At 48.8% G+C, this 21528-nt stretch overlaps 1 protein-coding gene across 5 annotated transcripts; it reads right to left on the reverse strand.

Annotated features, from left to right (window-relative positions):
* Nucleotides 1-24: 24 nt before the first annotated feature.
* LOC120897403 (serine/arginine repetitive matrix protein 2) lies at nucleotides 25-21208 on the reverse strand. Of its 5 annotated transcripts, none has more exons than XM_040302261.1 (9): nucleotides 20410-21208; nucleotides 20210-20311; nucleotides 9599-10081; nucleotides 9430-9492; nucleotides 6278-6437; nucleotides 4956-5011; nucleotides 2348-4885; nucleotides 2037-2267; nucleotides 25-1015 (listed from the first exon to the last, which is right to left on the reverse strand). In XM_040302261.1, exons 1-9 carry the CDS (start codon nucleotides 20649-20651, stop codon nucleotides 898-900), a joined length of 3993 nt encoding a protein of 1330 aa, XP_040158195.1. In that variant the 5' UTR covers nucleotides 20652-21208; the 3' UTR covers nucleotides 25-897. The 5 variants fall into 5 exon arrangements, with proteins under 5 accessions (XP_040158195.1, XP_040158191.1, XP_040158192.1 ...); XM_040302258.1 differs by lacking the exon at nucleotides 25-1015 and adding an exon at nucleotides 1311-1835; XM_040302257.1 differs by lacking the exons at nucleotides 20210-20311; nucleotides 20410-21208 and adding an exon at nucleotides 10664-12935.
* Between the last annotated feature and the right edge of the window lie 320 nt (nucleotides 21209-21528).

The raw sequence follows: 21528 nt of genomic DNA on the forward strand, positions 1-21528 counted from the left end.
GAAACAACGCCGCCGAAACACTGATTTAGTATGATTAGTAATGCATTCCGCTTTTATTCGTTAGTGAGTTTAAGATGGTCGACCTCCTGTGTGGGGAATTTATTGCAAGGAATCTTTTATGAGTGTGTTTTGTTTGCTTTCTAGGGATTGCTAAGATAGTTATGCTAACACGCATGAGTATTGTTCAAATTCAAATAAATAAAAAGAAAACAAAATCATTGCATAAATAATTGCTAAAATGACTAGAGTTAGTACTATTATTGCAACCGAACATATTAGCTTTGTGTGCATTTTATCGCTTCGTAAACCTAGGACAAGGACTAGAAAATTAATACACTTTAGAAGTAATCAGTGAACCTCTATAATATCAACTTAGTCATGCACGACGCATACTGGAAAATAAATCCTAAACATTCTTCCCTTTTAATATCCTCTCTGCATCTTCTCGTCTTGTGTGTATGTGTGTGTGCTTGTTACATTTACACCCACGGGGGTGTGCTCTATTGCGAATAAATAATTTCTTTGAAATGACACACGGATCCATCCATCTGATATGAATATCAAAGGACATTTGATGGTGGGCAATATCCTTCTTTTCCTTTGCTTCTGGAATGTACACAAGATTGATTGATTCCGCATGTGCTTCCTCCTCCTAATCTCATCCTAAATTCAATTGGAAGTTTGAATATCGGGCTGCAAAAGGGCACAATAGGATACTGCTAGGTTTGACACCTAGTTCTCTTTTCTATTGCTGTTCTGTTTAAACCGCTCTACGCACACGCTGGACGATTTGTAAATAGGATAATCTGCTACGATCTGCTCTTTGGATTGTGTGTATGGGGTGTGTCTCTTTAGTGTACGGGAAGCTGTCCCATGTACCGCGCGCAATGTAGCGGGTTAATGACTCTTGCTACGGCTGCGACTTCTCGAGTGACTGCCACGGCTGTGGTAGCTGCTGGCGCTCGACGGTGACGATGGTGTCGGTCTGCGGTACGGTATAGGACGCTTGCGTGCACTTTTGATCCGAACGGTGGATGGTGGGGTGGCATTATTTGTTAGAGAAATACAGTCAACAGATAAAGAGGTTAGTTAGATTAGGGGTTGCAGGTGGAAAGTTATGAACACCCGAAAATATAATTAAATAAAGCTCAAATACTCACGAAAGATCGGCAACAAAATTAAAACACAAGCTCATAATAATACACTACTGCGAAAACGTTCTAGGATAACGCAACCTAATGAAATGAAAGAAATTAAATAGATACAAACGGAAAACGATCTCGAAAAAAAGAAAGCAAAAAACAACAAAATCCGAGGCTGGAGGGAACATGAGAAATATATTTAAACATTTTTGCCCAACATCTGGTCTTGCAAGTCCAACTTTTTTTTTAGTAAAATGCTAATGATTTTCCTCCCACTTCCCATAGTAGGAAAGTGTATCTTAAATGGTAAATTATGATTTCAATTTTCAGAAAAAACGACCGCAAAGGGGCGGCCGACGGACAGTTTGAGTTGAGCGTAATAACTAACGATCTGCGCGACGATCTTGGCGCCGGGAGTAAGTTCGGGATCGAGAGGAGGATCGATCACGGCGTGCCGGCGCCTTTTTGCTGCCGCCAGGCCGCTTGTCGCCCCGTGAACGCGACCGTTCCCGGTCGCTGTCACGGCGCTGCCGGCGCTTGGCGCTTCTCGAACGGCTGCGGGAGCGCGATGAGTGGCGGCGGTGGGACGAGGCGGACGCGTCAGACGACGAACGGGGGGACTTGGACGAATGGCGTCCCCGTCGTCTGACATCGGGCCGCGAACGGAAACTACGGGGTGGCGAGCGGGAAGATCTTTTCGGTATTATGGGGAAGGTAGATTCATACAAATACAAAAAAAAGTAGAAAAACAAAGAAAAATAAGTAAAAAAAATAAAAAAAAGAATAAAATAGTGCTTAAACACGCTTGTTTACAATGGTAGAAACAAACCGGTGCGCATTGATGGTGTAAAAAAAAACATCGCACTCTTTCTCTCGCATACTCTACTCTCTTACCTGGTGATGCGGCGCCGATCGAGAAACGAGGGCGACCCGGCACGCCGCGGTATCGAGGGCGACCGGGACGCGGTGCGGGAACGCGGGGAAGATTGGGACGAGTGGCTGCTGGAACGGCTGCGCGAGCGGCTGCTGCCCCGATCGGACGAGCTGTGGCTATGCGACGAGGACGAGCGGCTGCGCGACCGTGAACTGCCCGAATCACTGCTAGAGCTGCTGTAGCTGCGCGACCTGCGTGATACAAACGATAACAAGATGTGTGAGCAAAGTATGCCACTGGTTGCCATAGGCAACAGCATGCAAAAACATACTTATGCGAACGGGAACGAGATCGAGAACGGGAACGGCTGCTCTTGGTACTGGGGCGCGTTTTATTACTGCCCGAGCCGGCAACGGCCGCAGGCTTCGCTTCCTTCGATGTGCCCGATATTTTCTCCTTCAGTATGCCGTCGACCGCTTGCAGAATCGTCGTCTTCGCCAGGCTGGCAGCCGCCTCCGAACCGTCGGCAACGGCCCACGCACCGACGGCGGTAAGTATCTCGTGGATATCCTTCTTCAGTGCAGTGCTGGTGCTGCTGGCGTCCTCCTGTGATGCTGCCGGGTCAGTTGCTTTAGTAGTATTTGGTTTGGCGCCGGCAGGAAGCTTCTCGTCGGGCGAACATTTCACCGCCGGTGCTGCCTTGCTAGCTGATTCCGTTTTGTGGCTGCTGCTCGGTTGCGTTGCCGATTGCTGCAGTTCCCGTTCGCGTGCCTCTGCGGAGGCCGGTTCGCCCGGTTTCGTGGGGGGTAGAACGCCAACCTTCATCGCTATGGCACTGCTGATGATGCTGCTGCTGCTACTGCTGCTGTTTCCCACCTCGGACACGGACTTTTTCTTCTCCAAGCTTTGCTTGGCCTTCGCTGCCAGATCGTGCTTGAGGGCTTTCAGCAGCGAAAGATCCTTCTCCTGCTCGCGGGTTTCGTCGTAAATGGGAAGGAATGCGTCCAGATCGTCTCGATCGTGTTGCGTGCTGCTACGCTCCTGCTCCCGTTCCTCGCCGTCTGATTGTGAGTGTTCCGATTCGGGCGAATGGAGCTTCACTACCGGCTGCTGTACAGGGGCGGCGTTTGTCGAGGACGTTGCTGCTGCCCCACCGGACGATGAAGACGCCTTCTTCGATCGAGATTTTCTCGACTCACCCTTTTCCGGTGTGCGTGTTTCGCTGCGCTTGGCCGTTTCGGTTGGCTCTCGCTCCGAGGTCGGTTTTGTCGTCGACCTTGCTGCGGGCGATGCTTGCTCCTGGCGGCGTCTTTTCACCTCCGGCGGTGACCGCGACCGAGACTTTACCCTCCGAGAGGAGGAGGGCGATGTGGTGGAGCGTTTTTCCGACTTTTCCGATGGCGGCGCGGCCGGCTTCTCCCGTTTCTTCGCGACGGGAGATCCATCGTGACGCGAGGTATCCCTTTTCTTGGGCGAAGGCGATCGGCGCGATTTGCCACGCGACGCAGAGCGATCGCGTCGGGCGGGCGGCGGCGAAGGACTGACAGAAGCACGACGAGCTTTCGGTGCGCTGTCTTTCTTTGCTGTCTTGCTGTCCGCTTTCTCTCCGCTTGGGCTGCTTGATCTACGAGGCTCGCGTGGCGAACCTGACCTCGACGATACTGGTTTGGTGGTTTTGGTTGATTTCCTATCATCCTCTTTACCATTCGTCTCGGTGCGCGATTTGCTGCTGCGCTGCAGTATATCGCTGTACCGTTCCGGGTTACGTCTGGCCGGCGAATAGTCCAGGTCCGATTCGGCCTCTGAATCGGAGGAGGATGCCGGTTCCTTCTCCTCTGCCACCTTGGCAGGGGCCGGTTGACGAGATGATGCTGGCCGTTCCACCTTATCAGACCCCCTCGGGATCGATTTATCGCGCGATGCCGCTTTCGGCGGCGGAGTTGGCGATCGTTTGCGTGCTTTCGATTCCACTACCGTGCTCGATTTTGACTTCTGGCGATCAGGCGAACGGCGCGGAGATTTGTCACGCTTCTTCGTAGTGGATTCCTCTTCCCGCGGCTGGCGCCGTATTGTCGCCGGCGATCGTTTGTCCTTCTTTTGCGGGCTCGGCGAACGACGATGCTTTGCCGGATCGCGATTGCTGTCCCGCTCACGATCCCGCTTGCCTTCACGGCCCCTATCCCGATCGTCATTTCGTCGCTCGCGATCCCTGTCGCGCTGACGATCGGCCTGGTGATCGTGCACATCGCGGTCACGGTCCTTGTTGCGCTCACGACGATCCTTCTCTCGATCGCCGTCCCTGTCGCGGGCGCGCTCGTGCTCCGCCTGCTGTTTCGGGGGCGTGCGTTCGCGACGCGAACTGTGCTTTGACCTTTCCACACTGTGGCCCCGCGCCCCTCGATCTGGACGACGCCGCTGGCTTCCCGAACGCGACCGCGAACGGGACCGTGATCGATCGTTACGTTCCTGGTCCGGTGGCGATCGCTCCCGGCGCCGGTTCCTTGACCGACTGCGTCGTGGACGCTCCTCCGCAACGCGATTACTGTCTCGATCGCGGTCTCGATCGCGATGCCGGTTAAAATAGTCAACACCACCACGATTGTTATTACCGAAGCGCGGTTCCTCGTATCGATCCGGACGATATCCGCCGCCACGGCGAGCATTGTTACCCCGTTCGCGGCTAGGCTCCCGCATTCGCTGGACATCGGCCCGATTTCGACTGCTCGAGCGATCCCTTCGCCCACCGGCGCTGCGATCATGCGAGCGTCTGTTTCTATCCGTGTCGTGTTTCGCACCGGCCGAGGCTTCGTTGCGTTTGTCTTGTTTCGGTTCCTCCACGGCAACCTTTTTGCCGGAAGCTTCGGGCGATCTGTAATGAACATTTGGGATAAAGTTAGTTAAAGTTTACACATTGAAACAGTAAGTCCATCGACACTCACTTGTTACGCGATGGCGTTCGGGATTTTGCCTTCTTCTTTTTCTGCGACTTCTTTTTCTGCGAAGAGAATGAAACAATGTACAGGCGCAAATTAATTGGACGGAACGCAACGATATTACAGAAAACAGCATTCAAAGATCAGAAACATCTAACAACGAAAAAGAAGTTAAAGGGTAATCAATTTTTACTATGAACTAATGTTCGAGCTTCAAATGAATAACATTATCTAGGTAAGTGTGTGTGAGAGAGAGAGAGACACTGAGAGTGACTGCAATGAATAAAAAATAAATAAAAACAAAAACACGTACTCTAATTTAAGAAGTAAACTTAAAGAAAAGGTTGAAGGATCTTGTTAAATCATACTAAAATTGATTCACTCACAAACCGGGACAACAAAAACAATACTTCAGTATGAACAAATAAAAAAAAACAAAAAATATACTAAATTTCCTCACCACCTCACACACGGGGACTAAAACCAAATCGAACCAAGTTAACAAAATGAAAAACAAAAACGCAAAACTCAAAACAGACCAAAGAATATACAAAGCTATATATATTTATAGATATATTGGGTGTTGATTTATGTTGTTTTCGATTTAGAATAAGTAAACTATTACAAATATACCTTCAGATCTTAATTTTTCGGTCAAGAGTTCCGCTTTTAATTATGCGATAAAAAGAAAGTGTTACAACAGTTGAATAATATAGTCACGACAAACAGAGAAACGGGCAGTAAGAATGGGGGGGCAGTAGGGGGGTTTTAAAATCATTGTTGTTTCGGTAGTATATTGTAAGAAGTAGTAGTAGTAGTAGTAGTTTGCTTCATTCGGTTTAGCAAAAAGCATCGTAACTAAAGCGCATTTTAGTTTACAAACTAGCATCAAACTCAAACAACCGTGTCGTGTGTTGGGAGGAAAAGGGTGTAACGTATAATTCTGAAGCAGATGATAACAAAGTTTGGACCCTAACCACACGCAGAGAGCGTGAGAAAGTGAGTAAGAAGAGAGTGGATGTGTTAGGGTGGAGGGGTATAATACTGTGATAAAAAGATACTGATTATGATTATACAGTGCAATTAATAGCTAATTCCTTTTTTTCTCGGGTTCGTTTCCTTGTTTCAAACGCTCACCGTACAGTAAAGTACCAGAGCAGAGAGATTATTCACATTCAGGGCGCGGAGAGAAAGGGTGTGTTATATTGTGGTGTGGAAAAGCGCATAATGGGTTAGAGTTAGTAGATATATATATAATTATGGTGTCAAATTTACAGAGAACCACGTACGAAATGGTTGAAATGCGTAACAGCGTAGAATGAGCATACCTTTTCCTTCTTCGAGGACTTCTTCTTCCGCTTGCTGCTGCTGTTGTTCTCGCGCTCCGAATCCGAGGATGCATCACTTTTCGAATCGGAATCCGATTCCGAATCGGACGAATCGCTCTCATCGTCACGGTGCGATTTTTTCGAGTGTTTTTTCTTCGTTCTACGATGACCGATGATTTCATTTCAACCAGTTTCGAAGATCCGATAGTGCAGCATAGTAAACGTATTCCCAGCAGAGAGCGAGCGTTCGTGCGTGCGTGTGTTTACGTCCAGAGTTCGATCAAAACCAAAAAATATAAGGAAAAATGTGCAAAAACCATATATTAGAATTTCAAAGCTTGAAAGATTAGCTGGAAAGAATTCAATACTCCAAATCCCTGTGTTTGACGGGTAAAATGAGATAGAGAGATATATATGTATAATATAGCATGAACAGAATCATTCAGCGCAAACACCACTGGTAAATCTCGCGCTGCCTGAGAATGCTTCCGATTTGTGTTATTTGTTTTTCTATTTTTTATAATCGTTACAAAAAAGATAAAATGCTGACGACGATGTTGGCTCTACCGGTTCTTTTTGTTTCGAAATGATTTGGTAAAATAATGAAGATTTTGGTTAACAACCCTATGTCGACAGGGCTTCTAACTTTTATCGTAGATTGCGCTAGTTAAAACATTATCATAATAATACGCGCTGCAAATTTGTTTTGTTTTTTTTTTTATATATAATTGGAAAAGCGTTGATAATTGCTACTAAGGTGCATCACTAGCATTAACCATTGGACATAAGTTGTCTCCTATAGTCAAAGAAAACAATCAAGCTCAATGTGGGAAACAAAATAAGAGAAGAAATCCATTTTAATTTGCATGTGTTTTGCTTTACTATTATAAGTTGTAACAGAAAAAAAGAAAAAAAATGCATCGATTATTCATGTTTATACCAAAAATAGTAAAGCCGGACGAAAACCAATTTTAGCGCAAAAATGTAGACAGCGTGAGAGACTGTTGCTGGTTTATGTTCACTACATTTCACCCGCATTTGCAATCAATTTGTCTTGCCATTTCCTCATGTCGAGTGTTAATTGCTTTATAATTTAATGTTGCCTTTTTGTAGACCCTTCACCGCAAAAATAGTTAAATAATAACAATATGCGTTTATCTTTACATATGTAGTAGGAGGTAGAGAGAGAGAGACAGTAAGTAATAAAAGTCATTCAACGAAGGGACAATTAATGTTAAAAATGTAGTAAACAGAAATCGCAGCTTGTTTTTTTATTAAAAAAGGGAATAATTAATTTTTACCTTTCCATCATGTTAAATATATTTTCATCATATTATTGGTCTGTCTTTCGGTGGAAAAAAGGAGAGAAAAAAGAATAAAATAAGAAACGTTTCCTGTTTGTTTGTTTGTTTGTTCGTTGATGTGGTTTTTTTTCTGGGATTAAACACAAATTGAGAAAAACATAGTTTGAAACGGGGAAAACCCTAGTACTGAATTGCTAAATCATCATTCGCCCACAACAACACTAAACTAAATCAATCCATAAAAAAAGAAAACCTAAACTAAAACAAGTAGAAAAGAGCAAGGCGATCGTTTATTAATAATAAAAAAAATACAATTGAGCAAAAGACTCAAGCAATAAGCAACTGAGAAGATAACAACACTCTATCGGTACACTTTAGGAGCATACAAATTGTTCTGCTTTTAATGGAACGTTTCGTGCTATGATTTTAACATTTAAATGCTATCATTTTTAGGTCTTTGCGATGCTCGCAGACATTGAATTCTATTCCTATGGCGAACTATTCCCAAGTCCGGAACAATTCGAGTCACACAACATCAACAATAGCCTTTTCAAATATGCAATATGCGCTGGAGAACAGTTACGATGTGTAGTGTAAACTTTATCTCTAAAACTTATCGCACACCATACTGAATCACTAGAACTGAACAAAAAAACTGCATTGTGGCTGATATGGTGGTGCAACGGCAGCAGTAGCAGCAGCTCCTCAACTAAAAACAGTGACGGAACGCGCGCGCGCGCGCACATAACACAATGGTGAAATGAGGGTAAAACTTAAACCATAACGATTAGAGAGAAGGAACAATACGAAAAACTTATAGTAAAAAGGCAGGCACAGCACAAATACTTACCAACTAGAGCGCGTGATTGTATTGATAAATATGGATTTTTGGTTTTGTTTTGTTTTGTTTTGGGGGGAAAGTAGTTTGAATAGTTTTCGTTTGTTTTGGTTCAAAATGAGTAGTGCGCGTGTGGAGATATTTCGTGTTTTTTTGTTCATTAGCCACAAATTAAATTAGCACGGTTTATGGTTTTCCCGGGTATGTAAGTTTTGTTTTAGTTTGATATGTTTTTTTAAAAGAAGACACATACAACATTTGGCGCGCGCAATCGGAAAGACAGATTGGATTGGCAGTAGGTAGTAGTAGTGGTAGTAGTAGAAGTAGTAGTAGTAGTAGTGTTTCGAGAGCAAAAATAAAAAAATGAGAGAAAATGGTAAAGAAGATAGAGAGATGATGAGAGATTAGTATTTTGAGAATAACAACAATTTACACAAAAAGATGCAAGGCGTACGGGGCAGAGACTGGATCGACTCTATTACCACCATACTCTTTTGGGAAGCCTAAACCACACAAGACACACATTCATATAACCTCTCCCAATAATGTATGTGCAATCCCTTGCCCTGCAAAAAAGACCGTCCAACACAACTGTTTCTTTTCGGGAACGCGTGTGTGTGTGTTGCACTGGCTTTGTGTAACAAAATGACTACTCATTACAGCAACACCATTCCCACCTTGACCCCGGGAGCATGAGAGAGAGAGTATGATTGTATGGAACACAACACAGTTACCACATGAAAGCTAACTAAAAGTTCGTAAAACCGCTAAAACCGATGCACGAAACACACTGACATGCCTTTCTGAAACTTTGACTAATTTGGTGTACTTTTTCTCTTTCCCCTTCCCTTCACGTTGCCCAATGTTAAATTAAAAAGAAAAACAAAACAATCTCCTCTTCCGATCATTCCCAGCAAAGCTTCACATTTTGCGTTTGACTGGATCACGCTTTTGAAGCAAAGTAAAGGCGCGCGTTTGAAGTAAACATTTTGTTTTGTTTTTATAATTACCTTTCTTTTTTGTTTTTCTTCGATTTCTTCTTCTTATCCTTTTTGCGCTCCGGACTGGAAGATCTAAAAACAATAGGAAATAGATGGAATCAATATCAGTACATTTCCATTTTACGCAAACAAACCACCGGTGATTTTGCGCAACCGTGCGCGTACACGTTTTACTTACACATCTCGTGCCTTTTTCTTTTTCTTCTTCTTTTCCTCCTTATCGCGTCGCAGTCCACCACCGGCCGTCGATTTGGAGTTGTTCACCTTACCATCCCCACCATTATGGCTTCCATCATTCTCCTCCTCGTCATCGTCATCGTGTTCGCCTTCCTCGCGCTCGTCATTGGAGCTGCCGCGCCTACGCTGCTTGCCGTTACGATCGCCGGCTCCTGCTCCCGCTCCTCCACCGCCGGCTTCCTTTTCCGGGGACGGTGTGCGAACGAGCGCGTACCGCTTCCGGTTCGCCCGCTCCATCTCTTTGGCCTTCTCCTTCTCCGCCAGCTCCTTTTGCAGGGCTTCCGATTTGGCGAGATCTTCCTTCGCCTTCCGGTCCTGGTCGAAGCTCGTACCCTCGACGAAGTACTGCGAGATCCCGAACGCTTCCCGCAGCTTGGCGTTCTTTTCCTGCTGGGCCTGTGCGATGTGATGCGTTTCCCGTACACTGGGTGGGGGGAAGAAACAGAGAGCAGAAACAAACAAGAAGAGTAAGTAAAAACCTTGTTAGGCTGATATCGTGTATGGGGAGGACGAAGAAAATGTGGGGAGAACCATTGCATATAGAAACGAGCAGCTTAACGATTGCCATTTTTCATAGAGTGGAGGAGCCGGTGTGTCCCATCATCATGTGGCCTTGCGTGTTTATGGTCCATTTCTCTCCCAAATGGTCCCATTACGAAGGCTCACAGGGTAAATATTATCTACCATCTCCTGGGCCTCTAAGGAGGTTTCGTTACTGTTATTGACAGATATTGACGAACCTTTGTGACGAACCGACCAAAGGGTAAGGATGTATTTGTATTTTATAACCCAATAAAAACACTAATTGCAACTAGGGCACACGCTCGGTGATGTAAGCCGGCCCTCAGAAACTAAACATACCACAACATCCTTATCCTTTTACGCTAACAGTTTTCAAATTTCGATAGATGAAATAGCGCTCTAGCATCTAGAACCACAGTAGAAACTACCACGGATTGTTTCACAACACGCCAGCACACACAGTTGCACGAAATTCGATTATTACCTCACAACGCTATGCATGGCATGCATGCAAATCGGAATGCTGGCGGCGGCAGAGGATCTGGAAGCAGCGGCAGTCGTAGTACGGATGCACAGCTTTTGATGAGGAGCAGAAGGATGATGATGTCGACTGTGTGGCAAATGATGCGGATGGAGATGCGGCTGCAAACTGCCACAATGTTCCCGCACTAGCTGTGCGTGCTGTGGGTCGAGATATTGGTGCCGATTCGGACAACCAGACTGTGTCCTGACGTTTGGCTCTGCTTCGTCCTGGTGGTGGTGGTGGTGATGGTGGTACAGCTTCCGACGAACCTGGCACGAAACCACTTCCGACGAGTCACAGGACGACGAGCGCGAACTGGAACCGCTGGCTTGTGGTTGGCGGTGGTGGTGGTGGCCCTGCCGCTGATACGAAGACCTGGACAAAACGTCGCCCAGGTGTCGGTTATGACGATGGGACGAGCGAACGTGTCCTGCCGCTGATTGCACACTGTCCTCCTGGTTCGCTTTGGGCTGACGTGGTCGTGCAATTCGCACACTGCCGCCGGTCGTCGGTCGGCTGCAAACGTCCCTCCGCTCGGGGTGGAAAGTTGCGTGGCCACCGTGTGTTGGTGGTGGTGGTGGTTCGTGATTTTCGCCGGCACCCACCGGAAGCGTTGCTGCACATGCGCAGTGACAGTAGCATCCGGCGGGTGTACCACCAACGGCATCGATACTACCGCCGGCACTGGTAGCGCCATTGAGCATGCCTGCCAGCTCGGTGCTACGTCCTCCGGCCGCCGAAAGCGACGACAAACAGAGCCCTTGCAGGCGGAGCTGCTGCTGCAGCTTTAGCAGCATCTTTCGATTGTTCCAGTTCAGCATGCCAAAGGGTGGCGGCACTGTCATCTGGCGTCCTCCTGCCTTCGCTTTTTGATACTTGCGCCCAAACAGCGGACCACTTTTGGTGCGCTGTTTCCCTTTCACTGGCCCGCTGCACTCGTTCACCTGTACGGCTGATTTGATTCTCCTTTCCGGACCGCCGCACACCGGCGAACCGACGGCACGCTCCGAAACGGACGATTCGGATGAGGAACAACGGGACAATGCAGCCAGTGGCGACAACGGTTGGCGGTGTGAAAAGGTTCCCTTTTCCGGATTGGTGGAAGAATCCGGTGGATCCATACCATCGTCCTCCTGCAGGATGCTTTGCTGCTGCTGCTGCTGCTGCTGCGGCGACTCTTCCGCGTTGTACCGGATGTCATGCTCGAAGAACTGTTCCTTCGGCTGCTTCCGATTGAGAAAGGGGCCACCACCGGTTGTGGAAGTGGTTTTGCTGGCCCGTTTCTTCTTCATCGCGGCCAGCCGGCGCCGAAATTTAGTTGCCGGTGAGAGCTTTTTCTTCATATTTCGTACGATTTTGTGTTAGCTTAAACAATGTAAGTATATCTCTATGGAAGACGTCGATTTAACGAGCGTAATAATGTTGCTTTTGTCCTCAAAACTGTGACTATCTCTCTACTAAAACTTATCAACTACGTGTATCAACTTTCTTGGAAGACAGTTGGATTACGGATTTCTTTTTTCTATTCTTATTGGAAAGCTGTATACCTTCCCTTAACACACCCCCCCTTTTAAGCACAAGCTTTCTTAAACACTAAGGTAACTTCCCAGACCAAGGCCGGGAGTTTATTATGGAAGACTTTTCAGTGATTTGTGTGGTGGACACTGAGACGAGCGCTGCTTTCACATCATCCGGTGCTGTGTTTCTTCGTGTTTTTTTAGGTCAATCTTTTCCATACTAATTAATCTCACAGGTGCCGTTCGGTGCCATTATCCTAGCGATGGGATTTAATTTTCCTCCGCCAGCATCAATGGCGTCACATGATGGAAGAACAGTCGGTCCACACAACACGCTCCCGCTCCCGCTGTGTGCTGCTGCTGCTGCTGCGACGCATCCTTCTTTTCCCTGCTGCTTCGACACCATGGTGCGGATGGTTTTAATTTTACGATTATCGATCCGTCGTCGACTGTTGCGACCATTTTGCTGATGCTGGCAAAATCACTTCATCAAACTCCACACCACCGGCTGCGTTTCCCTTTGTTACCTTTAACTTAACATTGCACACTCTTAACGGGATGGCAAACTAAAGTGAAAATGCCGTTGGCCATTTTTCTTTCACTTTCCATCGCTGCAAAATGGTGGAAGGATGGTGATTCGTTTCTTGCAGCTGGCCATTTTAACACTGCACTACTACTACGCACAACAGTAACACACACCACAGAGCAGCAGCAGCAGATTTGTTGGCAAGCCTGCTGGAAGCTCTTTCATGTAGTGCGCTGTATTGCACGCACGCAGCGGGTTGTCCACCCGCTTCGTCACTTTCTTCGCGCACTGTGAGCAAAAATGGTTAAAATCTCTGCTGACGAAGGAACGAAGCTGAGGACGAGATGGCATTTTTTTTTCGCCTCCGTGAATGGTTCCCACACACCGTTCCGGGGCACACCGGTCCGTATTGCGCATGGTACGGCCGAGAGCCGAAAGCCGAGGAGAGTTCGTCCTTTCTCGTCGTGGATGATGATGCTGTGCTGTACAATGAAGTTCCAGTGATTCCCGGAAGGAGCCTCTCTCATTGATGTACGTTTTTGATACGATTTGTTGTGTTGTTGGTGTGTTTGTATGCTAATTCCAATCCCAATTAAATCCAACTTAATCAATCCTCATCATCCTGCTTTTCTATTTCCATGTTCTACATGCCTTGGTCAGGCCTTGGTTGCTGCGGGTAAAAGAGTGCCCTTTTCCGAGTTTGGCTGTTGGATATGGTTCAAAAAATGCCCTTCCAAGCGGTGAAGTTGGGCTGTCCCGGGTCGGTTGACCGGCCGGTTGCTTGCACGTACCTGCCCCTTAGGTACTATGCACGGGATGGAGATTCTGAAGCAAAGATCATCATGCTCCGTGTACCCATAAATAGAATCATATTTTGTCAATTACGATTACGAAAACAAGCCCCTTCTCATCCTCTCTTCGTATGCGCTTAGCTGCCGAGGTTTATACATGTCTGCTCTTTTTTCCCCCAATGCTTTGCACCAGAAGCGATGTTATTGGGAGGTATTTTTGTGTGTGTGTGTGTGGTTGTACAACCTGCACTCAATGTTCTCTCTTTCTCATCTCCGTGTCTAGAGCATTTCAATTTCAATCGTAAACTCAAACACACACACACACACACACCAAACTCCACCACCACCAGCAGCTCTTGCTCCCATCGTCGTGCTGATCTCGCTTGGAGTGCTCTTTATTCCACTTACCGGCGGCGGTGACTGTATGCGGCGGTATCTTGAAGTGCTAGCTACATGCTAGGCCTCCTTCACACCCTCTTCTCCTATCCGTGCATAACAGGGGGCGGTAGGACAGACCAGGCCGGTTGGTTGCATCTTCGCTTCACTTCAACAAAAAAGCAAACGTGTCGCGCAAACGTACACCACCCTGCGTGCATTGTCAACCGTTTAACCAGTCGGCTAGTCACCAACCCGCCCATGGTTGGCCATCTTCGTTACAATCACACACCAGAGGAAGTTGTTGGTAGCTGTTTGGCATCGCTGAAATCAAACGGCTCAGCAGCAGCAATTCCCCCTCTCCCCCATACCATCCAACCCATTCAACTCAGAAGGAGGGTTTAAAAACTCAACTCACGGGCATAAATGTATTGTATGGACATGTATGGGAAAGGCCTAGGGAGCCAAGATGGTACAATCAATTTAACATTCGCAGCGCCCTCTTCTCCCGTCCCGTCCCGTCCCGTCCGAGAAGTGTCAATCTCCTACTCCTCCTACTCCTTCTCCTCCTTCTCGTCCTTGTCACGGTCATAGCCAGGCGACGAGAGTCATGGAAAAGGGTTATTCTCGTGCATGGTGCTGCTGTCTTTCTCTCCCATTCGCTCTAAGCCTCTTCCCTCTTGGCTTGTCGCTTCTCGCATAATTGTTTCGTTCGAATGCTTCTGCTGCTTCGGTTATTTACTATTCCAATCCATATTCGTCCCGCATATGCTCGCTCTACGCTGATGTTCGCCTTCATCGCATTTTCTCGTCGTGCGCAACCCCATTGTCATATTCGTTTATGTATCGTCCGGCTTCTAGAGTTTGTGCTAAAATAGATAAAACAATTTTGAAATCAAATCTACACCACCGCGTTGTATCTCTGCAAACTTCTTCGAGTTTACACAATTTTTTTCACACAATAAGCATAATTCTGGAGTGTACTGACTCTGCCTCTACTCCTTCCTCCTTACCGCCATCTCGCATGGCTAAACATTGCGATCATGTTTCACTATCTCCTAGTCCCCAGCAATTCTTCCACTAGCTTCTGCCTCTATCTCCCTCTCTCTCTCTCTCTCTCTCTCTCTCTCTCTCTCTCTCTCTCTCTCTCTCTCTCTCTCTCTCTGAACGCCTTCCACTAATTCTTATGCCTTCTCCGATTGTGGCCGCCCGGCTGGCATCTGTTTATCCCATGCTAGATGATATCGTGTGTGCTCTCCCTTTCAATCTCCTGCCACACTATCGCCACGCTAGATTTGTTTGTTGATTCGCCTATTCGCTTACTCTCCCGGTGGAGGGGTGGAGGAAGGCGGCTAGTCATGCTCATGGCGGCTGCAGACAGACACTTAAAAATCATTATTGGAGATGGTCGATTCGTTGCTGGTTGCGTCTCGATGTACCAACATCATCATGCGGTCGCCTCAGTCCTTCTCCTCCGCGGGGGGGTATGATGTGCGGGACGGCAATCCCCGCGTACCAATCGGATTTCTCTCGCCCTTTTGTTTCAATCCGCTCTCTTTCTCTCTCTCCTTGTCATCTCCCGTGTCCTTTCCATCCCTTGCCCCTGTTGGTTGTTGTGCTGCTGTCACTCTCACTAGCACGAGTGTCTTTCTCTCTTTCTCTGTCTTTCTCACATACACAGAGCCGTCGGGCTAGCCGGTAAGAACGCCAGGGCCTCCTGTGATGCATTCCTATTTCTCTCACACACATTTTCTCGCTCTCTCTCTCTCTCTCGCTAGCTCGGTATAGTTTTCGTCCTGCTGCTGCTGCTGATCATCATGCTGCTCTCCGTGCCAGCGTCACCGGCTTACTGCGCGACCCCACCGGTCAGCCAGCGGGGGCCTACTACGTGTTCCTCGACGTTTGTCCTATTCTCTACGCCATCATCCATCAATTCTCTCAAGAAGCAGCTTCACCAAAACTGAAACAGAAACACACAGACACAAACACGGACAATACGGTCCGAGAAGTCTGAGATCGTTCTCCGGTGCGGGCTGTGCGCTAAGTAGTAGTGGTGGTGGTGGTGGTCGGTTAGAGCTAGTAGTTGCAGTACGCGCGTACCTTTGCCGTAAAAGGGGTTCATCATCGTCATCGTCTCAGGTCGCGCACATATCGTTTTGCAGCACAAGCAATACCAGCAGCATACATATATCGACTACCAAACATACCGATGCGCGCACGTACATAAAACCGTACCAGAGTCACCAGCCAGTCAAGTTAAGCTTGCCGCATGTCCGTCGGTGGAGGGTAAAAAACCACATTCTCTCCGTTTTGGTGTCTGTGTCTTGTGTGCTGCTGCTGTACTACCTCGGAGTTATTTTTGAGCATCCAACAAACCAACATTAACCAACCAACCAACCAACCAACCAGCCAAGCCAATCCAACAATCTCGGCTGGTATAGCAGCGGCGACTCGTTTTCTTCGCCTTTTACCATACGGGAAGAATAAAGGAGGTTCGTCGAGTTCGTCGAGGTTTCCTTTTTGCTCTTTACCTTCCTCCTTTTTACGAAAACACCTCCCCACATCGTACGCGGGCTGCCAGAGACGACGACACGCAAGGAGGTTGTTGGTCGCAGCAGCAGCAGCAACACGAACCGGTACAGCAGAAGCAGCCACAGCAGCAGGGGTAAAGGAGGGAAAACATACAGCGGCGTGTGTTGAGGCACATATTATGCTGAAAAACCTCAACCATACCCTCCTAAAACGACAATCGACAATCCGAGAGCAACCAACGCACGCCATCCACCATCCGGTTGGGTTGGAGGGTATTAGAAAGGGATGGCGCATGTACACGACGAGACGAGCTAGCAGCAAGTAGAATGTGGTGTGTTTAAGACCCAGTCGGTTGGCCCTAGCCCGTCTCTCCGCTGCTCACGGTGTAGTGTTGCGCCTGTGTGTATTTGTGTGTTTGTGTGTGTCTCTCCGGCATGGTAACGTTAAAGTAATCTTTCTATTCTACGTACTTGAAAAGAACTCAATTCAATCGTTTCGCGCTCATCCGTAGTGTGTAGGTTCCGTGTGTGTGCGCGAGCGCGCGGGCCCCTTTGGAATGGTTGTTTGTCATTCAACCAGAAGCCAGTATCGTAGTGGCGCACAAGGCAGGCAGGCAGGCAGGCGTAGTGTGTTGAGAATAGTTAATACCTCCGCGCGCGCACAGTTCTCGCGTTTGTGTACCATTTGTCAGTTTTTGAAGTTCTTGCCAGTCGCGGTCGCGGGCCGATCGGAGGAGCGAGCAGTAGCAGTAAAGCAGCAGCAGTTTGGCGTTTGTGAGCATACTATTCTTCACCAGGGGCGCGCGAGAAGAGTTTGAAGATAATTGATGTTAAGTGAAAGATAGGCCGATAGGCCGACGAGTAGTAGTAGGTAGGCGAGAAGTCCATCCGAGAAACCGTGTCCGATAGGAAGTGGAGAACAAACAAAATCTACGCCATCATGCACGCAACAGCGGCAACGGTGGCGCGACTGTGATCTTCTAGCGCGCTTGGGGGGAAAATCCGAAAAAGTGTAATCACAACCGTGTGTGTGTGTGTGTGTGCGGGGTGTAGTTTTTCGGTGCAAAAAACAGGGCAATAACTTGCACTTTTCATCGTGTGAACACGGGGATTTCGGGTGCGTTACCCGGCACACAGCAGCATGTCGGAACAAAGCGATGACTCGAAGGAAACGCTCGGCGAGTACGATCGGAACCTCTTGGAGCAGTTGGTGGTGAACGATTGGGGCCTGAGTGCGGCAGCATTTAAGCGCATGGTTTGTAAGTATCACTCGGCGACAGAGAGAAAGAGAGAGAGAGAGAGAGAGAGCGCGCACAAGAGAGCATGTAACAAAGATGCTTTAGCGCATCTGCTCCTTTGTCTCAGCGCAGTGTGTGTGCGCGTTGTAACAGGCAGAGTGGTTAATCATACCCGCTACTATTACAGCTCACAGAACGATGTGTCGTTACCATGACGAATCTGTATTGTTGGACTGTAGAACAGTGCGTAGTCCTCTGCTGAGCGCGCATTAGCAGGCACAACACAGCATGGTACACGTCCTTTCTGTGCGATCGTGCAAGAGTAGTGTGTGGCGAACTCATCCCAACGTGCGCTCTCTCTCTCTCTCGCTCTCTCACTTACATTGGTTTCGTGCTTGCCTATTATTTTCCTACCCCTTTTCCTTCCTCCGTTACCATTACACATCCAGCAACGCATGCGTCAAGCGTGTGCGAGGCGTAGTATGTAGCGTATCGCGAGCGTCCCCCGTTCCGTCACGCGTGCATTGAAATTGTATAACCCTCTTAATTAAATATCGTCACCGTTTTTCGTTTCGTCCCCCTTCTAGATTGCGGTATCGACGAGGTCAGTTTGGTGCTGATCGAGGATGCAGAGATTAACGAACTGTTCAGCGATCCCCGGCTGCTCGGGCAGAAGATACTGTTCAAGCATCGGCTCCGCCAGTGGCGCCACGACCAGCAAAGCTTCCTCAGTAACATAGCCGCCCACCTGCAGCTGCCCAACGGGAACGGTACGGTGCCGCCGACGCCGCCAGCTTCCGCCGCTGCCTTATTACCGCGCCAACTACTACTCCCCGCGCTTAATGGTACGGCGGGCGCGGCACCATCGTCCCCGGCCACCGGCATCACCGCACCCGGATCGTACAAGCGCAAGTATCCGTTCGATGTGGACCTTACCGCCACAGGCCAGCTGAACAATGGCTCGGATGATGATGGCGCAAGCATCAAGACGGAACACGACTCCACATCTACCAATGGCATCGGGCTGAAGCGGCGTGGCGGTCGAGAATCGCCACTGCTCATACCGCCAACCTATGCGGCCGCCTCCCTGTCCCTGGTGCAGCCGCTGCTGAAGCGAAAGGCCGATCCACCGTCGCTAAAGGAGCGCACGTCCGGTGCGGTCGGCGACATACCGGTGCGGATCGATCGGGACAGCATGCTGCGGCTGCTGCAATCGTCCCAGTCCGGGCGCTGGATACTGAACAGCTACAAACCGAACGAACCGCTCGAGCGGCGGGGCCAAACCATCATCACGCACCTGATCGTCGACCAGTTTCTGCACTTTAACATCCTGTTCAGCTGCCGCATGATGAGCACTACGCGCAACACGGTTCCGGCGGCACAACGCGCACGGCGATTGCCGCGCGTCAAACCGTTCGTGGCGGACGAATGGACCGAGCACAAGACGTTTGCCGAGCTGGCGATCCTGAACGAGGCGATGCAGGGTGTGCGCAGTGTGGCCGGTGGCGGCGGGGGTGATGATGCGACCGGCAGCGAGGATGGCAACATTAGCAACGACTTCCTGCAGCCGCTCGCGACGATGTACGTCGAGGGGGAGGAGCAGCAGCCGGCCGGCGGCAATGGGGAGGGAGCGGTGGATTACTCTACGCGAGAGGACGACTGACCGTGCGCTTGATCGTGATGCAAGTAGTAGTAGGGCTCGGACGGGAGAGTGGGAATGAATGTGCCAAATCGAGATACAAGGGTATAACACCATACACTTCAGGTGTGTAAAATAGAGAGAGAGCAGCTATAGTATGCACTACAGAGTATTTGTAGTGGCAAGCAGAATTATTTGAAGCCTTAGCATTAAGCACAAAACACACAAACATGACGCTATATGAATTTAGATGGAAGGAAATAAATTAAGCAAACCTTTTCTACAAACCTAGGAGCTACAGGGCTGGCCTAAGCCCCTTTCCTAAATGCGTATACGTAATTGTAGGATTAATTTAATCGTTGCAACCGTTGGCTCCAGCGCGTCAATAAATATGATTCATCAAAGGATCTGTCCTCTGCGTGTTACAAAAATAGGACATCACCGCTATATCCCCCACAGGTCAAATGGCATTACAACTAAGTCGCACCGCGCACACACGTGGGGGGAGAGACATTGATTTTTTTTTACTAAAAACGAACCAAGAAAGCAAACGGTTCGTCCCCATAAAATATTTCCATTTTTAGCTACCCCTGGTTTCTGCCAGGGGGGTTGTTCGCGTAGCACTCGTTATGCTTGACCGCGTGCGAGAAACGACACAACCGTCACCACGAAGCCCTTGCAGGACATGGGCACCAACACACACACACACACACAGAAACGATATTGTGGACAGGATTAATCACCATTCAAGGAAGGAATGGGGTGGTGAACCTGTGCGCAGGTGTGCGAGGTACACACCGCACGTGGGTGTGTGTGTGTGTGTGTGTGTGTTTATATGGTAGGGTCATAATTATTAGAGGGCTTCACTAGGGCGAAGCTGTTTTACTTACAGCAATCTTCCGAACTCGTCCTTCGGCAGCTCCATCGTCCCGTGGTCCATCAGCTTCGTCCGGTACAGCTCCACCTTGGCACGAACCTCATCCTGGCTGAGCCTAGAATCGACCAAACAAAATGGGCCACAAATTAGAATCGGGAAAACATGTTTCACAAACAAACGTCTTGACTCTTCGGTCTTCAATCTACCACCTACCCTTGGCTCTCGAGCACTTCCTCCAGTTCGGCACACTTCACCTCGATCTTGCGCTTCCGCTCGTGGTCTAGGATGCCCTGGTTTGGCTGCCGGTTCGACTGTGCGTCCAGCTTCGCCAGATCGTCCTCCGTGCGGTAGTTGATGTTGTCCTTCTTGCCCGGCCGGACGAATGCCACGTTACGCTGGACGTGGCCGTTCGTGCCGGAACCGCGCGGCGTGGTCAGCCCGATGCCGTTGTACATTTTGGGCGGATGTACAGCAACAGGAGCGCAGGATCACCAAGCCGGGGAAAAAGGCTCCGCCGTCGACACCGCCTACTGTTTCTCCTGCGCACACACACGCACAAAACACACTCACACACACACTTTCAAACTCCCCGCCTTCCGTATCCGTGCCGCAGCGGCACTCCACCACTGAACGAAAGGCAACACACGCACAATATATATTAATGGGCAGCGAACGGGCAAGAAAAATCAATACTCCGCGCCTTCCCAGAACACGGACAAGAACTGTGCCCAAGGCAATCCCACCACCCGACCAGCACCACCACGGATGTGCCGGCAAAAAACGGTGGCGCGCTGCTGCGGCGTGAATTTGATGATGCTTCCTGTCCGCTGGTGCGACTGGTTACGAAATCACGTCACGGCTGCACTAAAAGCGTCGGGGGCCCCCTAGTCGGTACGGTGACGGAACTGTTCTAATCACACAACAAGCTACCAGCTACAGCAGCTGAGCAGCGATTTCACGGAGCGTGCACTTCTGCGTCCCAGAATGTTCGGCCATCATTTATTTTTTTTCTACATGCACTTTTCCTGCTATCGGGCTTTTGACAGGCGCGCATGTGTTGTGACAGCTGTCAAGCGGTGGGGTGGGCAAAGCAGCGTGCGTAATTCGAATTGGTCGTTACGTTGTGGACGGTGGACGTGATATCGGAGAGCAATTTGGATTGTATTTCAGTGTTAGATGCTTTGAAGTTTGTGCAGTAGACAAAATATGGTAGTTTCAAGGTCATATTCATTTAAAATGTAAGTTTAGAACGTAAGTGACCAAAAATTGTACTGCTTTGTGTTTTGAAAACCGTGAACAGTCCGATTTCTCTTGCAGTCATTAAGGATGGTC

Source organism: Anopheles arabiensis, chromosome 2, assembly GCF_016920715.1.
Source record: "Anopheles arabiensis isolate DONGOLA chromosome 2, AaraD3, whole genome shotgun sequence".
NCBI classification, from domain to species: Eukaryota; Metazoa; Arthropoda; class Insecta; order Diptera; family Culicidae; genus Anopheles; species Anopheles arabiensis.